Here is a 27,120-nt window from a genome sequence, read left to right as displayed (position 1 = left end):
GGGCCTCCGCGTGTGCGGATCGCCGGACTTGATGGACCGAAGGTCTGATCCGGAGATGGCGCTTCTTATGTTCTTTATGTTCTTTTGTGGTAAATACTGGGAACAAACCTTCAATTTACCACACAGGGCAAATAGTTAACTCACAGGCACTGCCTTACATACTTGGGCCGATAGTGTGGGCCCTCCATTCAAGTTTCAAGTTTATTAGAAATTTGATGAATCGCTTATACATGAATTACTAAGCGAATTACATTAAAATCCAAACTATGCATACATTAAAATACAAGATATGCATACAACATTAAAAAAAAAAATCTTTTTCGTCCCTTATATATTGGGGTAGAGAATTCCAGACTTGGGAGGGCTACTATTGAAAATATATCATGTATCCCTAGTGACCTAGGGATGTAACGTGGTACTCCTGTGTTAAAGGGAGAGCATGGTGCAGTGGTTAAAGCCACAGCCTCAGCGCCCTGAAGTTGTGGATTCAAATACATGCAGCTCCTTGTGATCCTGGGCAAGTCACTGATTACCTCCATTACCCCAGGTACATTAGATAGATTGTGGGCCCACTGGGATAGACAGGGAAAAATGCTTGAATACCTGAATAAATTCACGTAAACCATTCTGAGCTCCCCTGGGAGAACAGTATAGACAATTGAATAAGTAAATAGTGTGAAAAGCTTCAGCATCTGATAACCAGAGCTGGTATTGTGACATCATAATGCCTCATTCCACCAGTGCCTAAGAGCCGACCTAATCAGTGATGTCACAATGGCTTGATTGTCTTCCTATACTTGGCTTACTTTTACTACAATTTGATTTCTAGAGTGGTGAAGTGGTTTAAAGCTACAGTCTCAGCACCCTGGGGTTGTGGATTCAAACCCAGGCTGCTCCTTGTGACCCTGGGCAAGTCACTTAATCTCCCCATTGCCCCAGGTACATTAGATAGGTTGTGAGCCCACTGGGATAGACAGGGAAAAATGCTTGAATACCTGAATAAATTCATGTAAACCATTCTGAGCTCCCTTGGGAGAACAGTATAGAAAACTGAATAATTAAACTTTCAACAGAACAACTACTTATGGTCCTGTTCCTGGGCCATCCTTGATCACTCTCATCAGCTATTCCTTCTTTTATTTATTGAAAATGTTCATAATATATCATTTCAAATATCTCCATCCATGATTCACAAATTAATAAATACAAAATAAAGTAATAACAGAGGAAATAAAATATCTAACTTTTTGTCCAAAATAAATAGGTAAAATCTGGAATCCAAGATATAAGGAAAAATAAAGCAGGTAATACAAACGTGATATTTAGCGTGCACTAAAACACACTAGTGCCTTAGTAAAGGACCCTTTAGACTTAAATAATATCACCCAGATACAAGAAAATGTCGAAAAAAAAAAGTTGCCTCAAAAGATAATACTTTAGGGCTCAGCACCAGGAAATCCTGGTGCCTCTTTTGAGTATTTTTAGAAAGATCTGGAAAAATTCTAACAAATGATCCAAAAAAAAATATCATTAATATGTCTGAAGTAAGGACATGATATTGTTGCGGTCCATCTCTAAAGCAAAAATTGCAATCAAAGTAGTTCTCAAAGTCACTACTTCCATAGAAGACTCCAAAAGATCAGTTAGATTGACTTGTTTGATCACAACGTTTGTTGTTACCGCCTTCTGAATTTATCAAGACCAAATAGGAAGCCCTCACTATTGGGGGCAAAGATTCAGTGGGAATTTTTAATACTTTCATACAGTATTCCCTGACCATATCAATTGGAGTACTAAAGGTGATTTAGGGAATTTAAAAAAAACATAAATTATTGCATCTAGATAAATTTTCCATATATTCAAATTTCTGATGCATAAAAGCTTGATCTTATACAATAACTTGAGATAGTTGTTTAAATTCCTTGCTTTTCCCTTCCATACTACACGCTTTAGTTGTCAGTTCTTGCAACTCTTAAGAGTGTTCTACAATAGTCAAAGACAATGCTGCAACTTCCTCATGTCCTTTAAACAACAATGATCTGAGGAATTCAATTCATGTAATGAATCCCGGAGTACTTCCATAGTAATTGACACAGGTCTCTCTAACTTCTTCAAAACTCCACTGGAAACTGTAGGGAGGATCCAAGATGGCATTGTAGCGTTAGGTCACACTGGCAGTTGCTCCTGGAGCTCCTGTTTTTGTGCTGTGAATTGATCCCTTATTTTTTACGATGGGGAACAGTGATCAAGCAGGCGAAACGAGCATTTTGGAATGCCTGCTGTGCCTCCATTGACTTCTTCAGCCAGAGCTGACACATAGGCAATTTGGAAGGGGCCTCATTGAGCCCTGTAGAACAAGCAGCTCCCTCACAACCAGGAAATAGAGCTGTTGCAGACCTGTGTTCAGCAGAAGTCACCCAGAAAGGAGTAAAACCTGAGTAACGGAGAGAATTGTCTGCATTGCCATCAACTCATGCTCGTGTTCTAGCGATTTGATGAATTACAGATCTAAAAAGAGATTGGTTTTGTCTGGTAAGGTCTTCCAGCTTCATCCCCATGGTTGTTTTCAACATGTCCAGCCATCTGATTACAGGTCACCCTGGTTCCTTCAATCTTTCCAACATAATGCCCATCTCCAACGATCTTTCCTGTTTGACAGGGTGATCAAAATAAGACAGTTGTAACTTCATCTTTTGGGCTTCGAGTGACATAGCCAGTTTGATCTCTTCCAGAATCACTTTATTAGTTCTTCTGGCAGTCCATGGCATGTATAAAATCCTTCTTCATAACTAAATCTCAAATGAGCAAATCTTCTTTCTGTCTTGTTTCTGCAGTGTCCAGCTTTTGCATCAGCAATTGACCACTGGGAAAATGAGTGTGTGGATAAGTCTGACCTATTTGGATTGTTATTTCCGTGCCTTTGAATACTTTGTTGAGAGCTTTCATTGAAGAGCGACCCAATGCTGTTCTGCGGAGTGCAAATGAATTGATTTTCTACCCCATCAAAAATGACAAAGACTAGGGGGCACTAAATGAAGTTACAGGTCAATACTTTTAAAACCAATAGGAGGAATCATTTTTTTTCACTCAGAGAATAGTTAAGCTTTGGAATACATTGCCAGAGAATGTGGTCACAGTGGTTGACATAGCTTGTTTTGTAAACGGTTTGGACAAATTCCAGGAGAAAAAGTCCATAGTCTGCTATTGAGACAGACATAGGGGAAGCCACTGCTTGCCCTGGGATCAGTAGCAAGGAATGTTGCTATTTGGGTTTGTGACCTTGGATTGGCCACTGTGAAAACAGGATACTGGGCTAGATGGAACAATGGTCTGACCCAGTATGGCTATTATTATATTTTTATAGTAGTTTCTCCCAAAAGACAAATTCCAAGTGCTCATGGCTCATGTTCAGCACATAAAATCAGCATTCAAGATCATAACCAGAGCTTGCCACAGATGCCGAGGCACACTGCTGCTTCTATATCAAGCTCTTAGGCCACCTGAATATGTGACAACCTTGGTGGGATCTCAAGTGCCAGTGGAATCAACATCCTTAACCTCTACCACTTTACATCCACCTTCTTGGCTTCACTTTCTCCTAAGTTGGTGGATACACAGATCCAATTTAGCAATAGGTGTGCAGTTTGCACTCCAACAGCATCAGTTAGTCTTCACGACAAATGCCATAACTTGGAGGTGTGGAACTTATCTAGACAAGCAGCATTTACAAGTTTGTAGGTCAAGATATGAGTCGACTCTCCATAGCAACTATTTGGAGCACAGAATAATCATATATGCCCTACAAGTATTCCTTCGCTGTCCTCACAATTCCTCTCTACTTGTTCACATGGACAATCAAGATATCAGTGTTTTACATGAACAAGTAAGGGAGCTTGGGCTCTTTTCATCTCTGCCAGGAAGCAGCCAAAATCTGGGACTTTGCAATAGACCAGTGTTCTTCAACCACCGGTCCATGGATCAGTGCCGGTCCACAGAAATTTCCTGCCGGTCCACAGAGCCAGCACGTGCATCAGGCCCAAAACAGTGTTCTTCAACCGTCGGTCCATGGTGCGATCGATGCGGTGTTATCTTCGAGCCAGCTCCCTCTTCCTAACTGATTCAGTGCACAAAGCCACGGGCAGTGGCTCCTATGGGCATTCTGCGCCTGAACCGGAAGCCTTCTCTCTGATGTTGCAAAGTCAGAGGGAAGGCTTCCAGATGAGGCACTGGACGTGCAAGGTGCAATTAGTGCTATTATGGGGACGGGGTCTGGGGTGGAGATTGGGTAGAGATGGGTGGGGTCTGGCCCACGACTTAGCCCAGTGTTCTTCAACCGCCGGTCCATGAACCAATGCCGGTCCACAGAATAATTATTTTATTTCTGCCAGTCCATAGGTGTAAAAAGGTTGAAAAACACTACAACAGACAACCCCTTCAAATTCAGGCCACTTATATACCCAACCCAAAGAATCAGTTAGCCAACAAGCTCAGCAAGGTTTTTTTTGACCTTATTGTAGCTATTCCGATACCTAGTTTTCAATGTAGACAATCCTGACCTCCCCCAACAGCTGTGTTGAGCTGGCAAACTATCTGAGATGCTGAGTAGCGAATGACATGGGGACACAGTTTGTTACCATTTACCTCAAAATGTGCCCTAAATAGAACATTCAAGGGTCTTATGGACTGCAATCTTTTTTCACACATTGTTTGTATGAGAGATTTTGGCGTGCTGGATGTGAGTTGTTTTTTGAGGGGCTGTTACTGTGCCTCATTTTTTCACCACTGTTTTTGATCTAGTGAAGACACATAAGTGGAGTTTCTTTAGCCAGATGAAGCTTAACTGAGGCTTTTTCTCCACTTTTTTTCTCTGTCTTCTTTTTTTCAGACTGTGGGTGTATGTGTGATGTGTGGGTAGCCTTGCAGTGTCCCATAAGACCCTTGAATGTTCTATTTTGTGAGAGTAGTTTGATTTCAGTGCCAATGGATAACATCACCTACTTGTATACTGTGGGCTCATTTTCAAAGCACTTAAACACTCAAAGCACCATAGAAACCTTTTGATACTTTGGGCTAGATTCACAAAGCAAACCGATTGGTTTGCGACCCCTTTGCGACCATTCACTAACCTCTCCTGCGATCCCCTTTGAATCCGTGCATGCAAATTGGACAGCGATGCGATTCATCAACCAAAAATTTAAAAACGACTGGGCTGGCCGATCAACCCACGAAGCGACTACTGGAGACCAGTTGAAAACGTCTTTCTGACTCTCCAGCTCCATAGAAGCCCTGCTCCTGCCTGCTCTGTGCCGATCTGCCCCTGCTCTCCCCAAATGTCGCCCTGCTCTTCCCCACACTGCGAGCCCGTGGTTTTAACCCATGGGTTTATAGCAGATTAAAACCACGGGCTCGCTGGTCTACAAAAGTTTTTTAAAAAAGTTAAAACAAACAAAAATGTTGCGGCCCCAAACACACATGCCGGCCTGCCTGCCTGCCCTGATCGCTGCCTGCCCCCGGCGTTCCTCCGATCGTCCCCATCTGCCTATTAGGGTTTTCTGAATTCATCTGACCTGCCCGGATCGGGCCCGATTGGGCAGGTTTGTGAATCTAGCCCTTTGTGTGTCTAAGTGCTTTGAAAATGAACCTCCAAATCAATCCTGCTGTCTGTAGAAAAAGCCTGTTATAGGTTATAGGCTCATAAAATACCTCTTAACTGTTTTCCTTAGAGTAGCAAGTTGGCTTCATTTTTTAAAATCTATAAACGGACCTGCATGCATGACTTGTCGTTTTGCTTTTTCTAAGCCTATGCACACTATGTGAAAATAAAGTCAGGACAGATTGAATCTCTCAGTAAACAAGAAGACGTGTGAATATTTCATGATGCTTAGTTTTCCTCTTTGGTGTACAAATTTGCATATGGCTATGTGTTGTGTTTTCATCCTGTGTACTGAAATCCCAGTCCTTCAGATTCTAAACTTAGCTTTATTTAAATAACGGCACAAATATTCAGATTCACTTCAACAGAGTGTCAGTAATCCAAATACTAGCGTTCTCTCACCATGGTTTATAGCAAAGACATAGAAACATAGAAAATGACGGCAGAAAAGGGCCATGGCCCACCCAGTCTGCCCACTCCAAAGACCCACCCCCCTATCTACCTCCATGAAGAGATCCGACATGCCAATCCCATCTTTTCTTAAAATCTGGCACGCTGCTGGCCTCAATTACCTGTTGTGGAAGATTATTCCAGTGATCAACCACCCTTTCGGTGAAGAAATATTTTCTGGTATCGCCATGAAATTTCCCACCCTTGAATTTCCACGGATGCCCTCTTGTCGCCATGGGTCCTTTAAGAAAAAAGAGATCTTCTTCCACCTCGATACGGCCCGTGACATATTTGAATGTCTCGATCATGTCTCCCCTCTCTCTGCGTTCTTCGAGTGAGTATAGCTGCAACTTATCCAGCCGTTCCTTATACGGGAGATCCTTGAGTCCTGAAACCATCCTGGTGGCCATTCGCTGAACCGAATCAACTCTCAATCGGCAAGCAGGTATTTTCAACCAGATCCAGTTCTAAGATCATCAAACAAGGCATCCAAACACTTTCAAATCAAGTAATCTTGGCACTCATTCATAGATTCAGGTATCCAGGACTTTACACTGAGCATCACATTTGACAACACAGCTAAGCTGCTAGAAACACCTTTTTGAGTCTTGAGAACAATTCTGGATCCCCTGGAATAAGGTCACTCTTTTTTTTGCCTCCAAACACACTACAGGTCTCCATATACATAGATCAGCTCATTTTAGGTCTGCCAAGTTTCCCACATTCAAAAGGAGACTCCTTATTTCAAAGTTATCTCCCACACTTAGGGTTACCAAAAAGACATGTTTTTCAGAACCTGGCACTTTGTCCAGGTTTTGATAAGCTTCCCACAAAAATGGCGTCAGGAAGATCCATCTGCGCATGAGCGGATGCTGTCTGGGGGTGAGGCTGGGGGGGGGGTTAGAACTGGGCATGACACCGGCAGAATGGGGTGGAACTGGGCGGGCCTGGGGGCATGGCCATGGGTCCAGATTTTCCTACCCACACTCCCACCGGGAAGTCATGAACTCCCACTCAGCAGCCTCTCCCTTCATCAGCAGCAGGAGGTGTGTTAATAAGATATTTTTTTTGCTGCCGCACGACCAGTCTCATAAGAGCTGCAAAGTCCCACAGCTCTTATCACAAGACTGGTCTGCGCTAGAAGACGATGACCCTTTATTTGGGTACTTCCTGTTGTCGGGGAGGGGGAGGTGGCTTGCTGGTGCCCTGCCTAGAGTTGAGGTGTGTCAGGTAGTGGAACAAGGAGGAAGAGTAAGTGGGGCTAGGGGCAGGGCTGGGGCTGTGTCGTAAAATCTCCCTCTCAAAAATTGGGCCCCCTTGGCAGCTCTGTCATTTTCCTCACTGGCTCAGAGCACAAAGCACTGGCTTCCAAGCTAGCCTGGTTTTGAGCTTGAGCCCAGCCGACAGTTAGCCCTGGAATTTAGCAGCCCTAATAACCTAAGAAAGTTGTATGTTGACTGATGGCTGCTGAACATATACCTTCACTAACCAGGTATTTGCAATTTTTTTATAGTTGGATAGTATCAAGCTGAAAATACAACTGAATAGCTTGATAGTATCCATTTACGAAGAGGCCATATTTAGGGAGGAGCGAGGACAGCCTGAGAAATCATCGTTAGCAGCAGTGTTCTGCCACTAGCCCCATAACTTATACATACGAGGGTCAAAATCAGTAAACAGTGCCCCAAAATTAGATACTTTTATAATCCACACTAAGATAGCATTCTGAAAGGTCACTCGCTTCATTGGATTCTTCATTTTGGGCCTGATTCTCTAGAGAACGCCTTAGTGCGCTTATATTGTAGGCATGCAGGCATCCAGTTATCAATCAATCACTAGGCACGCATTGTAGAATCACTCCCACAGTTTTGTATAGGCATGTGAAATGTTGACCAGCATTTTGCAGGCCTACATTTCAGGTGCCTACCTTGCATGCCCAGAGGCTCATAGCAACGCCTAAGCATGCTTAAATGGTTTTTGGGGTGTTTTGTGTTGTTTTTTTTTTGGGGGGGGGTTTGCATTTCTCATTGGATTGGATGGATTCCTGAGGGATAAAGGGATCGTGGGATATTGAGAGAGGTGCTGGGATGTAACACAGGTATAGAAAGTTAACCAGGTAATAAGTATAGAAACCCAACCAGGTCGTGCATGTGCAAGACCGGAGGGTTAGGACTTCGATGGGAAGATAGGACTCAATGGGAAACCAAGGTGGCAAGGGGGCCCCTTCTGGTGATTCAGACAGGTCGTGACCTGTTCGGGCCGCCGCGGGAGCGGACTGCTGGGCGGGATAGACCTATGGTCTGACCCGGCGGAGGCACTGCTTATATTCTTATGTTCTTAACTCTCCTTTGCATTTTCTGTTTCTTTCTTCTTGTCTTTCCCAATTCCTATTGCTTTAATCTTTTTTTCTCCATGTCTCTCTTTTTAGCGCCAACTGCAGCGGTAACAGCTCTGACGCTCATAGAATTCTTATGAGAGTCGGAGCTGTTAGCGCCATGGCCAGTGCTATAAACCATGCTACGGTTTTGTACAAGGGGGTGTGTGTAAAGAATCATACAATTTTGGACCTGACAAATCAAGGCGATTTACAAAATAACTAAAACCATTGAAGAAAAAAATAGAAAAGAACTTATTTAGCATGAAAGAGTAAACACTATCATCCAGGGAAAAGAGAAAGGAACAGCAGCATAATGATTGTTACTATGCCCCTGCTTCCATGATATGTATACCAGGAATAGACTGAATTCAGAAAACGGATGAGTCTTAGCTTTAAATTTAGTAAAAGAGCGCTTGGAGGAAAGTCCACAAGGCAAGGACAAGAAAGGAAAAAGCACTACTTTTTTAGACTCCCAGTTTGCCAGAGAAAGAGATGGAAGAACCAAGCGAAGGTCATTACGTGAACGAAGAACTCTCATCGGAACATAAGGCACTGAAGGATCAAAAGAAGAAGAAGTAAAACTTCATGTGTTAATGGAAATGATCGATGTTGAAGAAACAAAGTAAACCAAGCTAACACTACGTCAGATAACCCAACCCCGTTACTAAGGTGTGCTATGCATTTTAGCAAGCGTTTAGCGCACGCTAAATATACACATGCACTAACCGCTAATGCGTCCATAGACTAGTATGCACACGTTAGCGTTTAACGCATGGTTAGTGCACCTTTGTAAAAGGAGCCCCAAGTGAACATAAGAACATAAGAAATGCCTTCACCGGATCAGACCGTAGTCCATCTTGTCCGGCGATCCGCGCACGTGGTGGCCCATTTAGATACTCCTTTTGGAGACCCGGATTTCCCGTATCCCTCAATATGATTTGCAAGAAGGTGTGCATCCAACTTGCGCTTGAAACTTGGAACAGTAGTCTCCGCCACAACCTTCTCCGGGAGAGCATTCCAAGCGCCAACCACTCACTGTGTGAAACAGAACTTCCTAACATTTGTCCTAAACCTGCTGCCACTCAGTTTCAGGCTATGACCCCTTGTCCGTGTCACCTCCGAAAATGTTAGCAATGCTGTTTCCTGGTCTATTTTATCAAATCCCTTTAATATTTTAAAAGTCTCTATCAAATCCCCTCGCAATCTTCTCTTCTCGAGGGTGAATAGTCCCAGTTTTCTGAGGCGTTCTTCATTACTCAAATTTTCCATACCTTTGACTAGTTTCGTGGCTCGCCTCTGCACCCTCTCCAGCAGAGTTATATCCTTCTTTAGGTATGGAGACATAAGAACTCTATGAAGCATAATAGAATGATTAACCAGGTCGAAAGCCACAGAAACATTTGAGACTAGAAGAGTAACTGAACCTGCATCCAAATTATTATGAGCCGGTATTTCACTTAGCAAAGAGGTAATAATAATCTCTGAACTATGACCTCTCCAGAATCCTGATTGTCTGGGATGCAAAGTATTAGTAGCCTCTATATAATTAAAGAGTTGTTGATAAACCAACTTTTCTATCATTTTAGAAAGGGAACGAATTGTAGAAACTGGATGATAATTACTGGGGGTGAATTTGTCCATTGATGATTTCTTGAGGATGAGTCATACAGTAGCAGTTTTCCAGATCTTGGGCAGGGAACCTAAGGATTTGCTATAGGAAACCAATTCTAAAATTCTAGGTAAGAGACCTAAAGATGTAACTTTCAGCCATGTTGACAGCACAGGATCTAGTTTGGAGAGGCTAAGTTCATGGATGAATGACCTTCAGTGATTGAGGAATAGGTATATTGAATAGTGCCTATTTAGAAGAAAATACCTGTAGAGGGAATTTCCTGCAGGTCATGTCTTACAACAGGAAAAGAGATTTCCAATTTGGCAACTATCTCAGTTCTTTAGCTGAGGAAAAATATTGTGTTTCCTAGTGAGCCTAGAATAGAAGGCTAAAAGCTTACTTGAGGAATTTTGCGATAACTTAATTTGTTTGGAGAAGTAATTTTTTTTTAGGTTTGACTATTTGAGCCCCATGGAGGGCCATTTTCAAACAGAACATCTGAGTCTGATTTGGACATTTCCAGCAAAATATCCAAAGTTGAGGGCCAAAAAACGGCATATTTTTTTAACTGGTCGTCCAAATATATATTTTTTGAAAATCATCTACTCGGACATCTAGGCCACCAGGACGTCTAACTTTATACACCATTTTTGATCACAAAATCGTTCAAGTGAGAAATGTCTAAATTGGCATCATTTATACATGGGAGGGGCCAGCATTGTAATGGACTGGTCACATAGACATGCCAATAGTGTAGTGGGGCACCTTAGAGGGCGCTGCTGTGAACTTCACTGAAAAGGTGCCACATATACATCTCTTCTATCTTCATACATATAGGGCTCCTTTTACTAAGCTGCGCTAGCGCTAGCTGTCATCTTCTGACAATAGCATGCGAGTCGGATGACAGTGACAGTGAGTGGATCCCTGACAAAGCTAGTGCGAAACAAGTCGGGTCCAACCGCTAACTCCACCAATATGTAAATTGCCAAGATAAGTAAAAGTATTCAAAACAAATCCTATATAATAAAAGGCTAACTCGCGCATGCGCACTCCTATTTGCGTGTTCCGTGCGCTGTAGGTCTGTGGTCGCAGGAGTGCGCATGCGCGAGTCCCCAGCCTTCTTCCCAGAACCTACCTTGGTCGCCAGCAGCGGCGGCTCCTCTCACAAGCCCCCAGCGCTGCTTTCAGCTCCTGCTGCATAGGGACCACACCGAGCCATCCGACAATTACCATAAAATCTTCAGGCGCGAGCGGCGGCTTGCCGCACACGCCCCAACATCAAGCGCTCTTTTAAAATCTTCAGGCGTGAGCGGCGGCTTGCCGCACACGCCCCAACGCCAAGCGCTCTTTTAAAATCTTCAGGTGCGAGCGGCGGCTTGCCGCACACACCCCAACGCCAAGCGCTCTTTTAAAATCTTCAGGCACGAGCGGCGGCTTGCCGCACACGCCCCAACGCCAAGCGCTCTTTTAAAATCTTCAGGCGCGAGCGGCAGCTTGCCGCACGCGCCCTGACCTCCAAACCCCCCTGCCGGCATCTATTTTTCCTCCTGCTCCTTCTCGCCTGCTCACAGCTTTTAACTGAAAAGCGCTGCGCTGTGCTGCCACTGGCCTCACAATCTTCTCTCCACTGCGGCCCGTCCTCTCACAACTTCCTGTTTCCGCTAGGGTTGGCCGCAGTGTAGAGAAGACACCGAGGCCAGCAACAGCGCGGTGCAGCGCTTTTCTGTGAGGCAAGTAGATTTCTGTGGGTCATATGCACAGGGGGAGCAGGAAAGGAATGCTGCTGGATGGGGGGAGGGAAAAGGAAGGGAACAGGGGGAGCAGGCAAGGGGTGGGTGCACAGGGAAGGGGGGAATGCTGCTGCTGCACAGGGAAGTGGGGGGGAATGCTGCTGCTACACAGGGAAAAGGGAAATGCTGCTGCACAGGGAAGGAGGGAATGCTGCTGCTGTACAGGGAAGTGTGGGGGAATGCTGCTGTACAGGGAAGGGGGAATGCTGTTGCTGCTACACAGAGAAGGGGGGAATGCTGCTGTTGCTGCACAGGGAAGTGGGGGAGGGGGGAAAGGGGGCCAGGGAGCAATCTTGGTTTGCTTTGGGGGGAGACAAAAGGGGGCCATGGAGAGAGACAGACAGAAAGAAAGACAGACAGTGGGAGGGAGAGAGACGAAGAAAGAGACAGGGGCAGGGAGAGACACAGAAAGAAAGAAAGACAGATAGACATATTCTAGCACCCGTTAATGTAACGGGCTTAATGACTAGTATTAATATAAATACTTATTAAATATAGAGTTTGAGGATAAATTAAAAATGCAAATCTCGAAGCCATGACCAGTGAGGATTCAACACATAATTCTCCCCGTGAAAGACTGTGTACATGGGATGGTGGAGTGGTGTTTCTGAGGTCTTTGGCAAAGATAGCATATTATATGTATGAAGATAGAAGAGTTGAAATAAGCGGAAGCATCTTAGAGAATTTTTATTGAGTTCATAGGTTGGAAACTGTAAGTGGAAATAGTACTTTAGCCATTTTCACTCCTGATTGAAGATATACATCTCAGCATAACCTTCTTATAATTTATGCTGAGCTCTCCGAAACTCTTCCAAACCCTACTATAGCCACCTGTCTACCGCCCCAATAGCCCTTATTGCTGCAGGTAACACCTATATGTCAGCATAGTAGGGTATTGGAGGCTCATAGTTTCCATCATAAATAGAGTGGTTAAAGTGGCTTGTGGGCCTGGCTCCTCCTTTCTTTGGTTCCCTAGCCCACCCATTTGCCTACTTAAGATACCTGTGTGATGCTTTACTTGGCTTCCCTATACCAAATGCTGCTATTCTAGAGACATGTATATACTGTTTAATTTGGATGTTTGGGGGGATGGAGGGGGTTTATGACCACTGGGGGAGTGTGGAGGGGTCATTACTTAACCCCTCCAGTGGTTATCTGGTCAGTTCGGGTACCTCTTTGGCACTTAGATGCTTCTAAAACAGGTCTAGCCTAAAATGTCCAAGTTCAGTCCAGGACATCTTGCAAAAGGTTCAATTATAGCCGCAAGATTTCCAAGTCTAAACCACCCAAAACATGCCTCTAACATGCCCTTGCGTAGGCAAAACATGACCTGTGTTGGGCTTTTCTGTTTGTATTTTATCTACTCTTGTTGATAGACCTTGGGATAAAGATTTCCTGTTTAATCTGCTGTTTTCTACCACCACTATTCAGATGCTCTATACAGAGAATGTCTCTGAATATTCCGATTAGAAGCAATAGGAAACAGGGGTTATTATTCAGATAAACACTTTTGAAAATAAATCCACTCATTTTTAATTTCTTCCACATTTACCACATTTTTTCCCCATCTCTTACCTTTAAGATTTAATTATTCCAATTCTTCATTCCCCCCCCCCACACACACACTCTCCCTTGGCCATCCATATCCGCCTCTCCTTCAGCTACTTGGTTCCTTTGTCTTCTCTCCATCAGCTGCCTCCTTTCTACTTCTCTTACCTCCGTCCTCTTTCCCATGCTGACTCTAAGTATTTTTCCCAATCATTTTCATTCATTCGCATACTCTTCAATCATTTCCTGGGCATCTTTCAGGTGCCCAAGCTCTTGTTTTTTCGTCTCATCTCTCTCTCTGTCTTTCCCTTACCATCACTTCACAGCTTTTATTATCTTCCATCTACATTCTACTTCTCTGTCTTAATGTCCTTTCCAGATCTGTCTTCCTTTATGCACTTTTAACTTACCTACCAGGTTTCAATTTTTTACTCACATTCCCTTTCCAATTAATCTTATTCTTTTCTCTCAACGAGTGGCATAGCCAGACAGCCAGTTTTGGGTAGACCTGAGCCCAAAGTGGTGGGCATGAAATTTTCCCCCACCTGGCATGTCTCCCTCCCCTCCCCCTGCTGGTGGTCTGGCATCTCTCCTGGTCTCTCAACACAGGTTACCAGCAGCAAGCAGTGACTGATAACATTCTATTTGTGCTGGCCCCAAAACCTTCTCTTTGATGCAAATTCCTGTTTCTGCATAGACGGGATCACATCAGAGGGAAGACTCTGGGGCCAGTATGAGCAGCATATCTGCTTCATTGCTCGCTACCAGCAACCTTTTGAAGTGATGTTTTCAAAAGGAACATGGGGGAGGAAGGGGGGTTTGAGAGACCACAAGCAGAAAGATAGGTCATCAGGGGTATAAAACACTTTTAGGAATTATTTGTCCCTTCAGTCCCCCTCACCATTACCCATGGCATTGCTTATAACTATCATATGAATGGATTGTGATTTTTCAGTTTTTTATTACAGAAAAAAATGCAAGGATAGTACGCACATTGAGAATCTTCAGAGCAGTGGTGTCCTTTTGATAGACAGCAACGTCCTGCCAGACAGTACTCGTTCTACTTTACCCTGGAGCTTTCCAGAACATGAAATAAGAAATGAAATCGAGAACCACCTACTTAATTTCTTCAGAGAAGAATATTTACTTGGATTGGTCTTGACTGCTGACTCATACGATGGCGGGAGGTGGGACAGATTCTGGAAAGATCTGGAGAAGGACAGGTCATAGGGCTCTGTGGCAGAGGTTAGAATATTGTTCATCCGAGGCTTTTCTGTAAAAAAAAAATGAAAAGAGAAAATTGTTTTATTTACTTGCTTTATCTTTCAAATGCACTGTTACTCATATTCCTCATTGCTTCTGGTGATAGAGAAGGCGTTTCATTTCTTAAACTTACACCTGCTGGACCAAGAAGAATGCTGCAAAGAGAACTTACTAACTCATTGGTTAATTTCGAGCCCCTGATGTAACCCTTGCATAGGCAAAACATGACCTGTGTCAGGGCTTTTATGTTTGTATTTTATCTACTCTGATGAATAGACCTTAGGATAAAGATTTCCTGATTGATCTGCTGTTTTCAACACTATACAATGTATCTGATTATTCCAATTAGAAGCATTTATCTAGAAAACATGGGCTAATATCCAGGTAAACACTTTTGAAAATAAATCCACTCATTTTTATTTTCTTCCATACTTGCCTTTACATTTTTTAATGGATACATGTCAGAATTATTTATTTTGTAAAATGTAAAAGTGAAGTTTTTAGCTATCGATATGGAGTTGGGTGGCCTGTTCTGGCTTAATTTCCCATGTAAATGTGTGGTTAAAATTTGATTTTGTTTTTGTTTATGAGCAGCTCATTTTTCTGCTTTCCTATATTCCAGGTTAGTTGAGGCTCCCCCATTTCCTCTAATTCCCTGGCTATTTATACTCCTTGTGTGCGCATTAGTACAGTTCTGATGGCTTTTAGTTGTCTTGTGATAGATTTTGGAACTGTACACTTTTCTTGGAAGTTTGCCTTGTTTTCCCCCTTCTTTACTGTGGACTGGTTCTGGGCAGGGGTGTCAAAGTCCCTCCTCGAGGGCTGGAATCCAATCGGGTTTTCATGATTTCCCCAATGAATATGCATGAGATCTATTTGCATGCACTGCTTTTAAACATATTCATTGGGGAAATCCTGAAAACCCGACTGGATTCCGTCTCTTAAGGACCGACTTTGAACCTGTGGGTTAGAGAGTATGTAAATAATTTTAAGCAATTACATTTATATGTTATTTATCATTTTTATATTTTTACAGGGCCGCCATCAGAAATTTCTGGGCCCCTTACTGAGCAATCCTATTGGGCCCCCCACGCACCCCTTCCCCCCCGACCCCCCCTTCTTCCATGGGCCGAATACACACATACTTTTCTCTGTCGCCGCACTCTTTGACCAAAAGATTTGTAAGCCTGCAACCACGTCAAGGTAGACTCTTTCAGCAGGGCCCTAACCTAACCTAAACTAAACTAATCTATACCTATCTATTCTAAACTAACATATGTCTAATACTGAACTAATAACAAACTAACAAACATCTGCATAAAAAATAACTAATAAATAATAGTGCTAGTAGCTATAATTCACTTTTGAATGTAAAATCTCAGTTAAGGATTTCTTTTGACCTTTGTAGGCCAGAAGTAGATCACAATTGCACAATATTTTTTGTAACAAGTATTAAATGTGTTTTTATAAATACTATAAGCTTAATAAATATATCAGAAAAAACTACACATCTGAGCGCATATCTGAACATACACATCTGTATGATCCCATCCTCCTCTGCTTGCCTATAGCTGCATCATGCATGTTAAAAATGTACGATATGTTGATATGTGCACCTTCCTTCCTTCCCATCCATCCTCCTCAGCCTGTCCTTACACATTCACAGCTGCATGTTAATGATGATGTATATGTTATGATGATAAATAAGTGCATATGAGCACATCATTAACATGCAGCTATGGATGAATATAAAAAAAAAACAATAATCTGTACAATTGTCAATTTATAAATCAGCGTCTTCTCCCCATTCTCTCTTCCCCATTTCCCTTCAGCATCCTCAGCCCACTCTCTCTCTACTTTCCTTCAGCACACGCATATAAAAACAAGCAAGTAATTTATAATATTTTCATTCTATTCATTCATAGAAATTAAAGTCTAAATAATGCCAGTCACATAACAAAACATGATTTTACAAAAATAATTCCCTGCACAGTCAAGCCTTCAAGGATTACTAGATGTCTTTCAGCAGTTCCCCTCCCTCCCTCCCCCTTACCGTTGTGGCCAAGTCAAAATGATCTACCAACAATAAAATTTTAAAAACACAAAGCACGCTGTACGCTGAGAAAATGTTAATTATCATTTATATTCCGCGGGTTTTCAAAGAGGTCAAGGCAGATGACTTTATGCAATGTCACCTCAGTAACAACTATATAAAAATAGAGAAATATTCCCCCTCCTTTTTACTAAAACGCGATAGCAGTTTTTAGCGCAGGGAGCTGCGCTGAATGCCCCACGCTGCTCTCAACGCTCATAGGCTCCCTGCACTATAAAACACTATTGTGGTTTAGTAAAAGGGGGCCAATAGTGCAAAATATAGACAGCATATATAAATTCTCAAAGCAGACACATTTTGATCACTAAATTGAAAATAAAACCATTTTTCCTACCTTTGGTAATTTCATCAGTCTCTGGTTGCACTTTATTCTTCTGACTGTGCATCCAATATTTCTTCCCTTCTTTCAGCCTCCTGTATGCTTCCTCTCCTCCAGACCTCATTCCCTCCCCAAACTTTTTCTTTGTTTCACCCTGCCCCTTCTTTCTTTTTCTCTCTCTCCATACCCCCTTTCTTTCTGTATGTCTGTTTTTCTCTCTTTCACCCTGCCCCCTTCTTTCTCTCTCCACACCCTCTTTCGTTCTGTATGTCTGTCTCTCTCTCTCTTTCCGTGCCCCATTTTTCTTTGTTTCACCCTGCCCCCTTTCTTTCTTTCTGGCTTCCTGTCCCCCCTTTCTTTCTTTCTCCCTGCCCTCCCCTATGCCACCACAATTGGGAAAATGCTGCCACCGCCACTGGGGAATAGGCTGTCACTGCCGCCATCGGGAACAGGCCGGCGCCGAGTTCACCCTGCTTCTCTTCCACGCGGGGCCGACCAACTCTCGCCACCCAACGTCAATTCTAAAGTCGGAGAGGACGTTCTAGGCCAGCCAGGCAACGATTGGCTGGCCCAGAATGTCCTCTCCGACGTCAGAATTGACGCGAGTGGCGAGAGTTGGCCGGCCCCACAGGGAAAAGCAGGGAGAACTTGGCTCCGACCTGTTCCCGATGGCGGCGGTGGCACTCAAGTGGCTAAAGAGCCGCAGTTTGCCGGCCTAGGGAGAATACTGGAGGGTGGCCAGCTGTGCACCCCCTTGGGACGTAAACCCGGGGTGGGGTGGGGCGGACCGCCCCCCCCCACCCTGGTATGCCACTTTCTGTACCTCACTCCCTCCCTATGACCAAAAATTCTTTCTTCTATTCCCCGTGTACACAACCATCTCTTTCCCTCCCTTCCTCTCTCCCAAGTCCATGCCTTCTGTGTCCAAAAACTCATTCCCTCCCCCACCTCAGCATCTCTTTCCCTCATTTCCTCTCTCCCAAGTCCATGCTTTCTGTGTTCAAAAACCCATTCCCTCCCCCATCTCAGCATCTCTTTCCCTCCCTTCCTCTCTCCCAAGTCCATGCCTTCTGTGTCCAAAAACCCATTCTCTCTCCCACCTCAGCATCTCTTTCCCTCCCTTCCTCTCTCCCAAGTCCATGCCTTCTGTGTCCAAAAACCCATTCCCTCCCCCACCTCAGCATCTCTTTCCCTCCCTTCCTCTCTCCCAAGTCCATGCCTTCTGTGTCCAAAAACCCATTCCCTCCCCCACCTCAGTATCTCTTTCCCTCCCTTCCTCTCTCCCAAGTCCATGCCTTCTGTGTCCAAAAACCCATTCCCTCCCCCACCTCAGCATCTCTTTCCCTCCCTTCCTCTCTCCCAAGTCCATGCCTTCTGTGTCCAAAAATCCATTCCCTCCCCCACCTCAGCATCTCTTTCCCTCCCTTCCTCTCTCCCAAGTCCATGCCTTCTGTGTCCAAAAACCCATTCTCTCTCCCACCTCAGCATCTCTTTCCCTCCCTTCCTCTCTCCCAAGTCCATGCCTTCTGTGTCCAAAAACCCATTCCCTCCCCTACCTCAGCATCTCTTTCCCTCCCTTCCTCTCTCCCAAGTCCATGCCTTCTGTGTCCAAAAACCCATTCTCTCTCCCACCTCAGCATCTCTTTCCCTCCCTTCCTCTCTCCCAAGTCCATGCCTTCTGTGTCCAAAAACCCATTCCCTCCCCTACCTTAGCATCTCTTTCCCTCCCTTCCTCTCTCCCAAGTCCATGCCTTCTGTGTCCAAAAACCCATTCTCTCTCCCACCTCAGCATCTCTTTCCCTCCCTTCCTCTCTCCCAAGTTCATGCCTTGTGTCCAAAACGCACTCCCTCTTTCCTTTTGTGTTCCGCGTTTGCCTCCCAGCCCATCTTTGCAACTTTCTCAGCAAAACGAAGCTCAAGCCGCAAGGCTTGTCTTCTGTTTCCTGCCTGCCCTGCCGCGCACAAATAGCCAACCGGAAGTATTCTCCGACGTCAGCGCTGACGTCGGAGGGCAGGCTTTGCTTAAGCCCTCCCTCCGACGTCAGCGCTGACATTGGGGAACACTTGCGATTGGCTATATGTGAGCGGCAGGGCAGGCAGGAACAGAAGACGAGCCTCGCGGCTCGAGATGTATTGAACTCTGCGGGTCCCCCGTCCAGCTCTCTCCTGTCCACGTGGGGCGGACCGCCCCTCCCCCTAGACTGTGGCCTAGGACCCTGGGGGAGCCCGGGCCCCCTGTCAGCTCCGGGCCCCTGAATGCAGGACTGGTGGTACTGCCCTGATGGCGGCCCTGTATTTTTATATACCATCTTACTGATTTGTATCATTTTGAATGGTGTAAATCAGTAAGATGCTATTAAAAAGTTGTACATAAATATATAATTTATAAATGTAATTGCTTGCAATGGTTTCCTCCCTATTTTGTGCTAAAATGGTGCTTCAAACTGTTTAGTGTTCCAAGATGTTGCCTGCACTGCCTTCTTGGTATGCAAATCTCTCTCATGCCTGTTCATTGTGAATATCCTGAAAATCTGGCCTGCCAGTAGATCTCAAGGACCGGACTTGGGCAGCCCTACCATAAAGAATGAAAACAAGAGACATGTCTAGTGAACTGACAGCATTAGAAGCAGCAAATGGTAGAGGGAGTTCCTGAAACTCTAGTGTGAGAAGTTGGGGGCAGGGTAGGACAAGAATGGGGGAAGAAAAAACAGAGCTACAGATTTCGAAACCCGAGTTAGATGAGTCAAACCCAGGAAGCAGAATTCTGTTACGGAATTGCTCCTATTAGGGGATAAATGGCTGGTGATTCTATAAATGGCACCTAGTGGTTGAATGATAACCGCGCCAAGTGGCGTCTACAGTGTAGGTGTCGCTAGGCGCCGTTTATAGAATCAGGCCCTAAATGGTTAAATGCCACAGAAAATCAGCAGATAGCCCTGCGCAGGGAATTTGTCTGGCGAGAAGGCTCTCCTGCTTAGTTAAATCACATTTAGGGCTCCTTTTACAAAGGTTCGCTAGCATTTTTAGCGCACGCTACCAGAAAAACTACTGCCTGCTCAAGAGGAGGCGGTAACGGCTAGCGCGCGGGGCAATTTAGCGAATGCCATTCTGCGCGTTAAGGTCCAACGCACTTTTGTAAAAGGAGCCCTTATTAGCGACCCCCAAATTCCCAGAGATGTAAACCTGAAAGTCACAGTGTTATATTCCTGATGTAGTGCCCCTAGTTTACCACAGAACAAAAAAGTAGCTGCAGTGAAGGTCCCCAGCCTGGCACAAGTTACATAAGTATGAGAATGCAACACCTTTTGCTGAAGCCTCTTAAAGAAAATTAATCTCACCTCAGTGACTAATGTTCCTCCTGCCTACTCTTCTCCTAGTCAACTCTTGTGTACAACTTAAAAACAAATAAAGGTTTTATTTATTTCCTGATAATACTGTAAATAGGTAGAAGGTTGGGTTTTTTTTTCCTGCAACATTTTAATTATAACTTTCAAACATCAAGTTCACACACTAAAACTTCAGTCAAGGTCAAGATTTATCAAGCACATGACCTTGCTTGTGAGCACTAACACCATTAAAACATGTTATTCATAAACAGGTCTAAGAATTGTATAAAGCAACTAGTGTGTATTATTATTTTCCTTTCCTGCTGATGGTGTGACACATACTTATAACAATATAGAAAAACAGCCTCAAAGGCTCAACAAGCAGCGAGAGCAGAAAACTGCCCAAATGAACTATGCTTTAATGGAGCACAGAAAACTATCATTGGTTAGTGTTGCCAGAAATAAAAGAAGCACAACTAAAAACCCACTTTTTCTAGGAAAAAAATGGTATACTCCCCCCAAAAAAATAACCTGGCAGCACTATTTAAGTAGTTTATCAAAAACAGTCACCCCCCACAGCCAAGAAAGCAAAATTGTATGTAAGAAAAGGTTCTCCAAACTAAAACATGCAAAGATATTTTTAAAAACAACCCAACAACAAGAGAAGACTTGGCTTTATAGAAAAACCAGAACTAAGCAATAGAGTAAAACTTATCATACATATACTTAGGTAGTCTTCGGCTCTATTGTCTAAAATAGGATTTGTGGTAAAAAAAACATACATTAATGTGTGTTGGTGCTTTGTAACATGGTTGTGCATTGTAGTACATCTAGCCCTGATTTTTGCATAGCGTGGGAACCGCTTCTCCCCTACAGAATGTCCCTGTGCATCTTCTTGGCTCTGTTTCAACCTCACCTTGTTCTCCTTCATCGGCTCTCTTGCTCCCTTTCTGTGTGAGGGCTGAGACCTGACCAGATTCTTTTGACCCCCATGTTCCTTACACACAGTGGGAAACTTGAGCTCCTGGCTCTTGGATGTGGGAAGTCACTTCTCAGAGAAATGACTGTCAGAGGTGAGGTTTCAGAAAAAAAAACGTTCAGCTTCTGCATTGGAAATGATTTCATAAAAGGAACATCGGCACCGGTTACAGAATCCGGCCCGGACTGCTTAAAGGCCCTAATAGAATGGGCTCTCAGGGTTCCTAAGTTGAACTGCTCCCTTTGGCCCCAATTCTATAAACGGCATCTGAATGGCAGACTGAATGGGCTTTGCAGGTCTTTATCTGCGGTCATTTACGATGTTACTATGGGGCTCATTGTCAAAAGGGAAAAACATCTTAAAAAAATGGCATAAAGTGGCACTTGGATGTTTTGTATGCTAAAATGTCCAAATTGCCATTTTCAAAGCACAATTTGTAGAAGGTTTTCTATGCTCAAGGGGGCATGCTTTGGGTGGGATTAGGGCACATTTATGGTTTGGACGTCTTTCTGCAATAATGGAACATTATAGAAAATGTCCAGGGCAAAACTTGGATGTTTGAGGTTAGACCTGTTTAGGTAATGAATACGTGTCAAAAAAGTGGTCAAACTGACCAGATGACCACTGGAGGAATGAAGGCATGGCCCCCTTACTCCCCCAGTGGTCAATGACCCCCTTCCACCCCACCCCCAAAGATCCGAATGAATGAAACAGTACATACCAGCTTGTATGACAGCTTCAGATGCTATGACCAGTCCTATTACAGCAGTAAGCAAGTCTCTGGAGTAGCCTAGTGCACAGTTCTTCATCCGCCGGTCCGCGGACCGGTGGTGGTCCACAGGAAATTTTTGCCGGTCCGCACAGGGCCGGCAAGATTGACTTACTTCAACTTCCTGCCGGTCCGCGCAGGGCCGGCAAGATCAACATCTGAAGTCTGCGCTAGAGAGCTGCACAGGAACGGGGAAGATGGGCATCCCGCGGGTTCCCCCTTCGATTTACGGGGATCCTGTGGGGACGTCCCCTAGGGTCGCGGGGATCCCATGGAGACGCCTCCGAGGGTCGCGGGGTTCCTGCGGGGCTGGATATACTCAGTCGCGCGGCTCTTCTCCCTACCTGCTCTGCTTGCAGCACAGAGCCGAACGGAAGTCTTCCCGACGTCAGCGCTGACGTCAGAGGGGAGGGAGTGCTTAAACAAAGCCCTCCCTCCCTCCCTCCGACGTCAGCGCTGACGTCGGGAAGACTTCCGTTCGGCTCTGTGCTGCAGGCAGGGCAGGAAAGGAGAAGAAGAGTAGCCTCGGGGCTCGAGTGGCGTAGCAAGGGAGGGGGGCAGTCCGCCCCGCCCCGCCCCAGGTGCAGCACAGCCAGCCAGGTCCCCTTACTTTTGTGGCGCTTCCCCGACCGACAACAGCCCCGGTCCGACAAACCTCCCTGCCCTGTAGCCGCGAATCTAAATTACCTTCTTACAGCAGCTGTAAGAAGGTAATTTAGATCCGCGGCTACAGGGCAGGGAGGTTTGTCCGACCGGGCCTGTTCTGTTGTCGGTTGGGTGGGGAAGCGCCACCAAGGTAAGGGGTAGGGAGGAAAGGTGGAGTGGAGAAGAAAAGACGCTTAAGGGAAATGGGTAAAACTGAGGGGGGAGAAAGACGCTGAAAGCACTGGGGAAGACAAAAGGGTGGAGAAGGACGCTGAAAGGCCATGAGGAAGAGGGGGGGGAGAAGAATGCTGAAAGGACATGGGGAAGACAGAGGGGGAGAGAAGGACACTGAAAGCACATGTGGAAGACAGAGGGGGGAGAAGGACACTGACAGGACATGGGGAAGATGGGGGGAGAAGGACGCTGAAAGGAAATGGGGAAGAGAGAGTGGGGAGAAGACGCTGGCAGGGAAGAAGACAGAGATGCCAGACTATGGGGGGAGCGGAGGGAAGAAGATGGGTGCCAGACCAATTTGGAAGGGGGGAGAAAGGGAGAGGCACAGTAACAGAGCAAATGGAAGACGCAGAGGGAAGAGAGACAGTGGACGGAAGGAATTGAATGAGAACATGAGGAAAGCAGAAACCAGGCAACAATGGTAGGAAAAGAATTCTATTTCTTTTTTTTTTTTTTTGCTTCAGGATAAAGTAGTATATTAGTTGTGTTGATAAAAATTTATAAACATTAGAGGCTCTGGTAGAAACCCGTTTACAAAGTATGTACTCTTCCCAATTAATATTTCCAAATTAATAAAGTCTTTTTGCTTATTTGTAAATGGGTTTCTACCTGAACCTTTAATTCAGTAGCATAATTAAATGAAATAACTATTTCTGAAGTTTATAGGGACGGGCGGAGACGGAGGGGATTCCTCATGGGGACGAGCGGGGACGGAGGGGATTCCTCGCGGGGACAGGTGGGGACGGAAGGATTCCTCACGGGAACAGGTGGGGACGGGTGGGATTCCTCACGGGGACGGGTGGGGACGGGTGGGACTTTGGCGGGGACGGGTGGGGATGGGTGGGATTTCTGTCCCCGTGCAACTCTTCTAGTCTGCGCTGGGCCGGAGAGATCTTGGGGAGCCTCCGAAAGTGGCTTTCTCCCCTCTCTGCAGCTCTCCTTTACTTCCCAGCGCAGCGATTCACGAAGGCAGCCTCAGGGCTTTTGCTGAGTCGGGGCTGCCTCTGATGATGCAACTTCCTCTTTCCTCAGAGGTGGCGCGGCGCGACCCAACAAAGGACCTGAGGCTGCCTTCCTGAATCGCTGCGCTGGGAAGTAAGAAGAGCTGCTGGGAGGGGAGAAAGCCACTATCAGAAGCTGCTGGGCAAGGGAAAAAAGGGCTGCTACTGGAGAGGGAGAAGGAGAAAAAGAGATGCTTCTGGGAGGGGAGGAGGGAAAGGAATCTGGGAAGCTGCTGGGCAAGGAAAAAAAGGGACAGCTGCTACTGGACCTGGAGGGAAGGAGAAGGAGAGATGCTGCTGGGAGGGGAGGAGGGAAAGGAGTCTGGGAAGCTGCTAGGCAAGGGAAAAAAGGGACAGCTGCTACTGGAGAGGGAGAAGGAGAGATGCTGCTGGGAGGGGAGGAAGGGAAGAGAGTTACTGCTGGACAGGAGGAGGAGGGAAGGGAAAATGAAAAAAGGAAGGAAACAGCTGGCAGAGAGATTAGAGGAGGGGAAGAGGAGACACAGGCATGAGAAAGTAGAGAGATTGATGATAGGAAGGGGTCAGCAGAAAAATAAGCAGAGAGGGACAACGATGATAGATCTGTTGTAGGAGAGATAAAAATGAAGAGAGCAATGAAGCTGGAATGAATCATGTAAAAAGGAGAGAGGGGTACAAGCTGGATGGAAAGGGGAGAGGGGCATAGAAAGAAGACAGATACCATATGGAAGGGGGAGAGGACAGACAGTGGATGGAAGGGGCAGATGAGACAGAGAGGGCAGATGCTGGAAGGAAGAGAGTGAAAAGAAGATTGAAAGCACAAACCAGAGACGACAAAAGGTAGAAAAAAATAATTTTATTTCTATTTTGTGATTAGAATATATCAGATTTGAAATATATATCGTGCTAGAGCTGGTGTTAGACATAATTGGGGACTGCAAAACCCAGGAAGTGCTTCTTTAGCTTCCAGCTGGCTTAGGGCGCTCTCTGACCAGGGGGCAGTTGCCCTAGTTGCACTCCCCTAAAACTATTCCTGTCATGTGTGACTGCAGTATTCTGTTAGCATGATATTTCTGTGTAGCATTCTGTAATAATTTGGCTTGTTCAGTTTTCTTGATAGTAGAGGGGATATATGTGAAGGGGAGGGGAGACAGGGGTTTTGTTGATCCTTGCTCTGAATTATTTGTATTTATAAAATGACAATTGTACAGAATATTGTTTCTTTTTATACTTTAATAAAATACATTCAATATAAAATCAAAACTGAGGCTTGTGTGGATGGGATCAGATGATTTGTGGGGACCGAGCTCGCGGAGATGGGGCGGAAACGGGGTTTTTAAATTTTAGTCCTAGTAGTTTGCCGGTCCACAAAATAATTCTTTTTTTCCTGCCGGTACACGGATGTAAAAAGGTTAAAGAACACTGGCCTAGTGGGCTACAGAGAAGGGAACTCAGGCCCATATCCCACTCGAAGTAGTACACATGTAGTGGAAAGTGTGAGTCCTTCAAAGCCCACCCATAACTTAGTATAGGTGACACCTGCAGGTGTAAGGGCTATTGCGGTGGTACACAGTTGGGTACAGTAGGTTTTGGGTGAGTTTTGGAGGGCTCATCCTACAATGTAACGGGATTATGATGAGATGTGCACTTGGGACATTTATGTGACGTTTACTGCATTGCCCCCAAGGATGCCACACTGCTTTGCTGGGATGTCTGCTAAGAATGATGGCCCTTCCTATATCCCAATGGCTGGTTTTTGTGCGTTTTTCATTTGGACTTTGGGTTTTGTTTTTTTCAAAAATAGATGCACAATACATCTAGGAAATGGCCATTTTCAAACTAAAAAGATAGGCATTTCTCTGGTTTGAAAATGGCCATTTTCTCTACTGAATTTTTGGACATTTTTCCCAAACCATCCACAGCCACATTTAGATATCATATTGAAAATGCCCCTCCTTGTTAATTTTATTTTTATTTAATATTACAAACGATTGATCTTTTATGTTTAGACTTTCCTTTATATTTTTGCAGATCTTTTCTTATAAAAAATGTTTTATTTTTATTTATTGAACATCACTATGATTTTGAACAAATGTAAGTTGTACAGTAAATTTAATAAACTTTAACTATCAAATAGATACAGATTATCCCTTTTACCCTTATAAAGCTGCCTTGAAGCCAGATATTAAACTGGGCTAAAAAAAAGCCATCAAAGGCATATATCAAATGAAAGAAACATAAAACTGTGTACATAAAACTGTATACATAAAACTGTATATATATATATTATTCTTACCCCCTCTTTTACAAAGGTGCTCTATGCTTTTTAGCGCGCAATAAATATTATCGCGCGCAAAAACGCTAATGCATGCATGTTAAAATGCTTAGCACACCTTTGTAAAAGGAGCCCTTAGTGTTAGGGCTATAAAAAGCACTTTGGGCCAGATTCTATAAAGCAGTGTTTTTCAACCTTTTTACACCCGTGGACCGGCAGAAATAAAATAATTATTTTGTGGACCGGCAAACTACTAGGACTAAAATTTAAAAACCCCGTTTATGCCCCATCTCCGCGAGCTCGGTCCCTGCAAACCATCTGATCCCATCTGCACAAGCCGCAGTTATGATTTTATATTGAATGTATTTTATTAAAGTATAAAAAGAAACAATATTCTGAAAAATTGTGATTTTATAAATACAAATATACAGAGCACGGACCAACAAAATCCCTGTCTCCTCTCCCTTTCACATATATCCCCTCTACTATCAAGAAAACTGAACAAGCCAAGTTATTATAGAATGCTACATAGAAATATCATGCTAACAGAATATGCAGTCCCCAGTTATGTCTCTAGCAGGATATATATTTCAAATCTGATATATTCTAATGACGAAATAGAAATAAAATTATTTTTTTCTACCTTTTGTTGTCTCTGGTTTCTGCTTTCATCTTCTTTTCACTCTTTTCCTTCCAGCTTCTGCCCTGTCTCTTCAATCCAGCATCTGCACGTTCCATCCAATGTCTGCCCTCTCCCCATTCCATATGTATCTGACTTCTTTCTATG

At 44.5% G+C, this 27,120-nt stretch overlaps 1 protein-coding gene across 3 annotated transcripts in view; it reads right to left on the bottom strand.

Annotated features, from left to right (window-relative positions):
• SHISA6 (shisa family member 6) overlaps window positions 1-27,120 on the bottom strand; it is a 417,913-nt gene that overhangs the window by 48,451 nt on the left and 342,342 nt on the right. For all 3 annotated transcript variants that reach the window (XM_033961571.1, XM_033961570.1, XM_033961572.1), the window contains one exon: window positions 14,551-14,703. In XM_033961571.1, coding sequence (XP_033817462.1) covers window positions 14,551-14,703 — 153 coding nt within the window. The remainder of the gene's footprint in view (window positions 1-14,550; window positions 14,704-27,120) is intronic.

Source organism: Geotrypetes seraphini, chromosome 10 (genome assembly GCF_902459505.1).
Source record: "Geotrypetes seraphini chromosome 10, aGeoSer1.1, whole genome shotgun sequence".
In the NCBI taxonomy this organism is placed as follows: domain Eukaryota; kingdom Metazoa; phylum Chordata; class Amphibia; order Gymnophiona; family Dermophiidae; genus Geotrypetes; species Geotrypetes seraphini.
The sequence above is the reverse complement of the archived record's forward strand: the minus strand, read 5'-3'. Positions and strand labels throughout refer to the sequence as shown.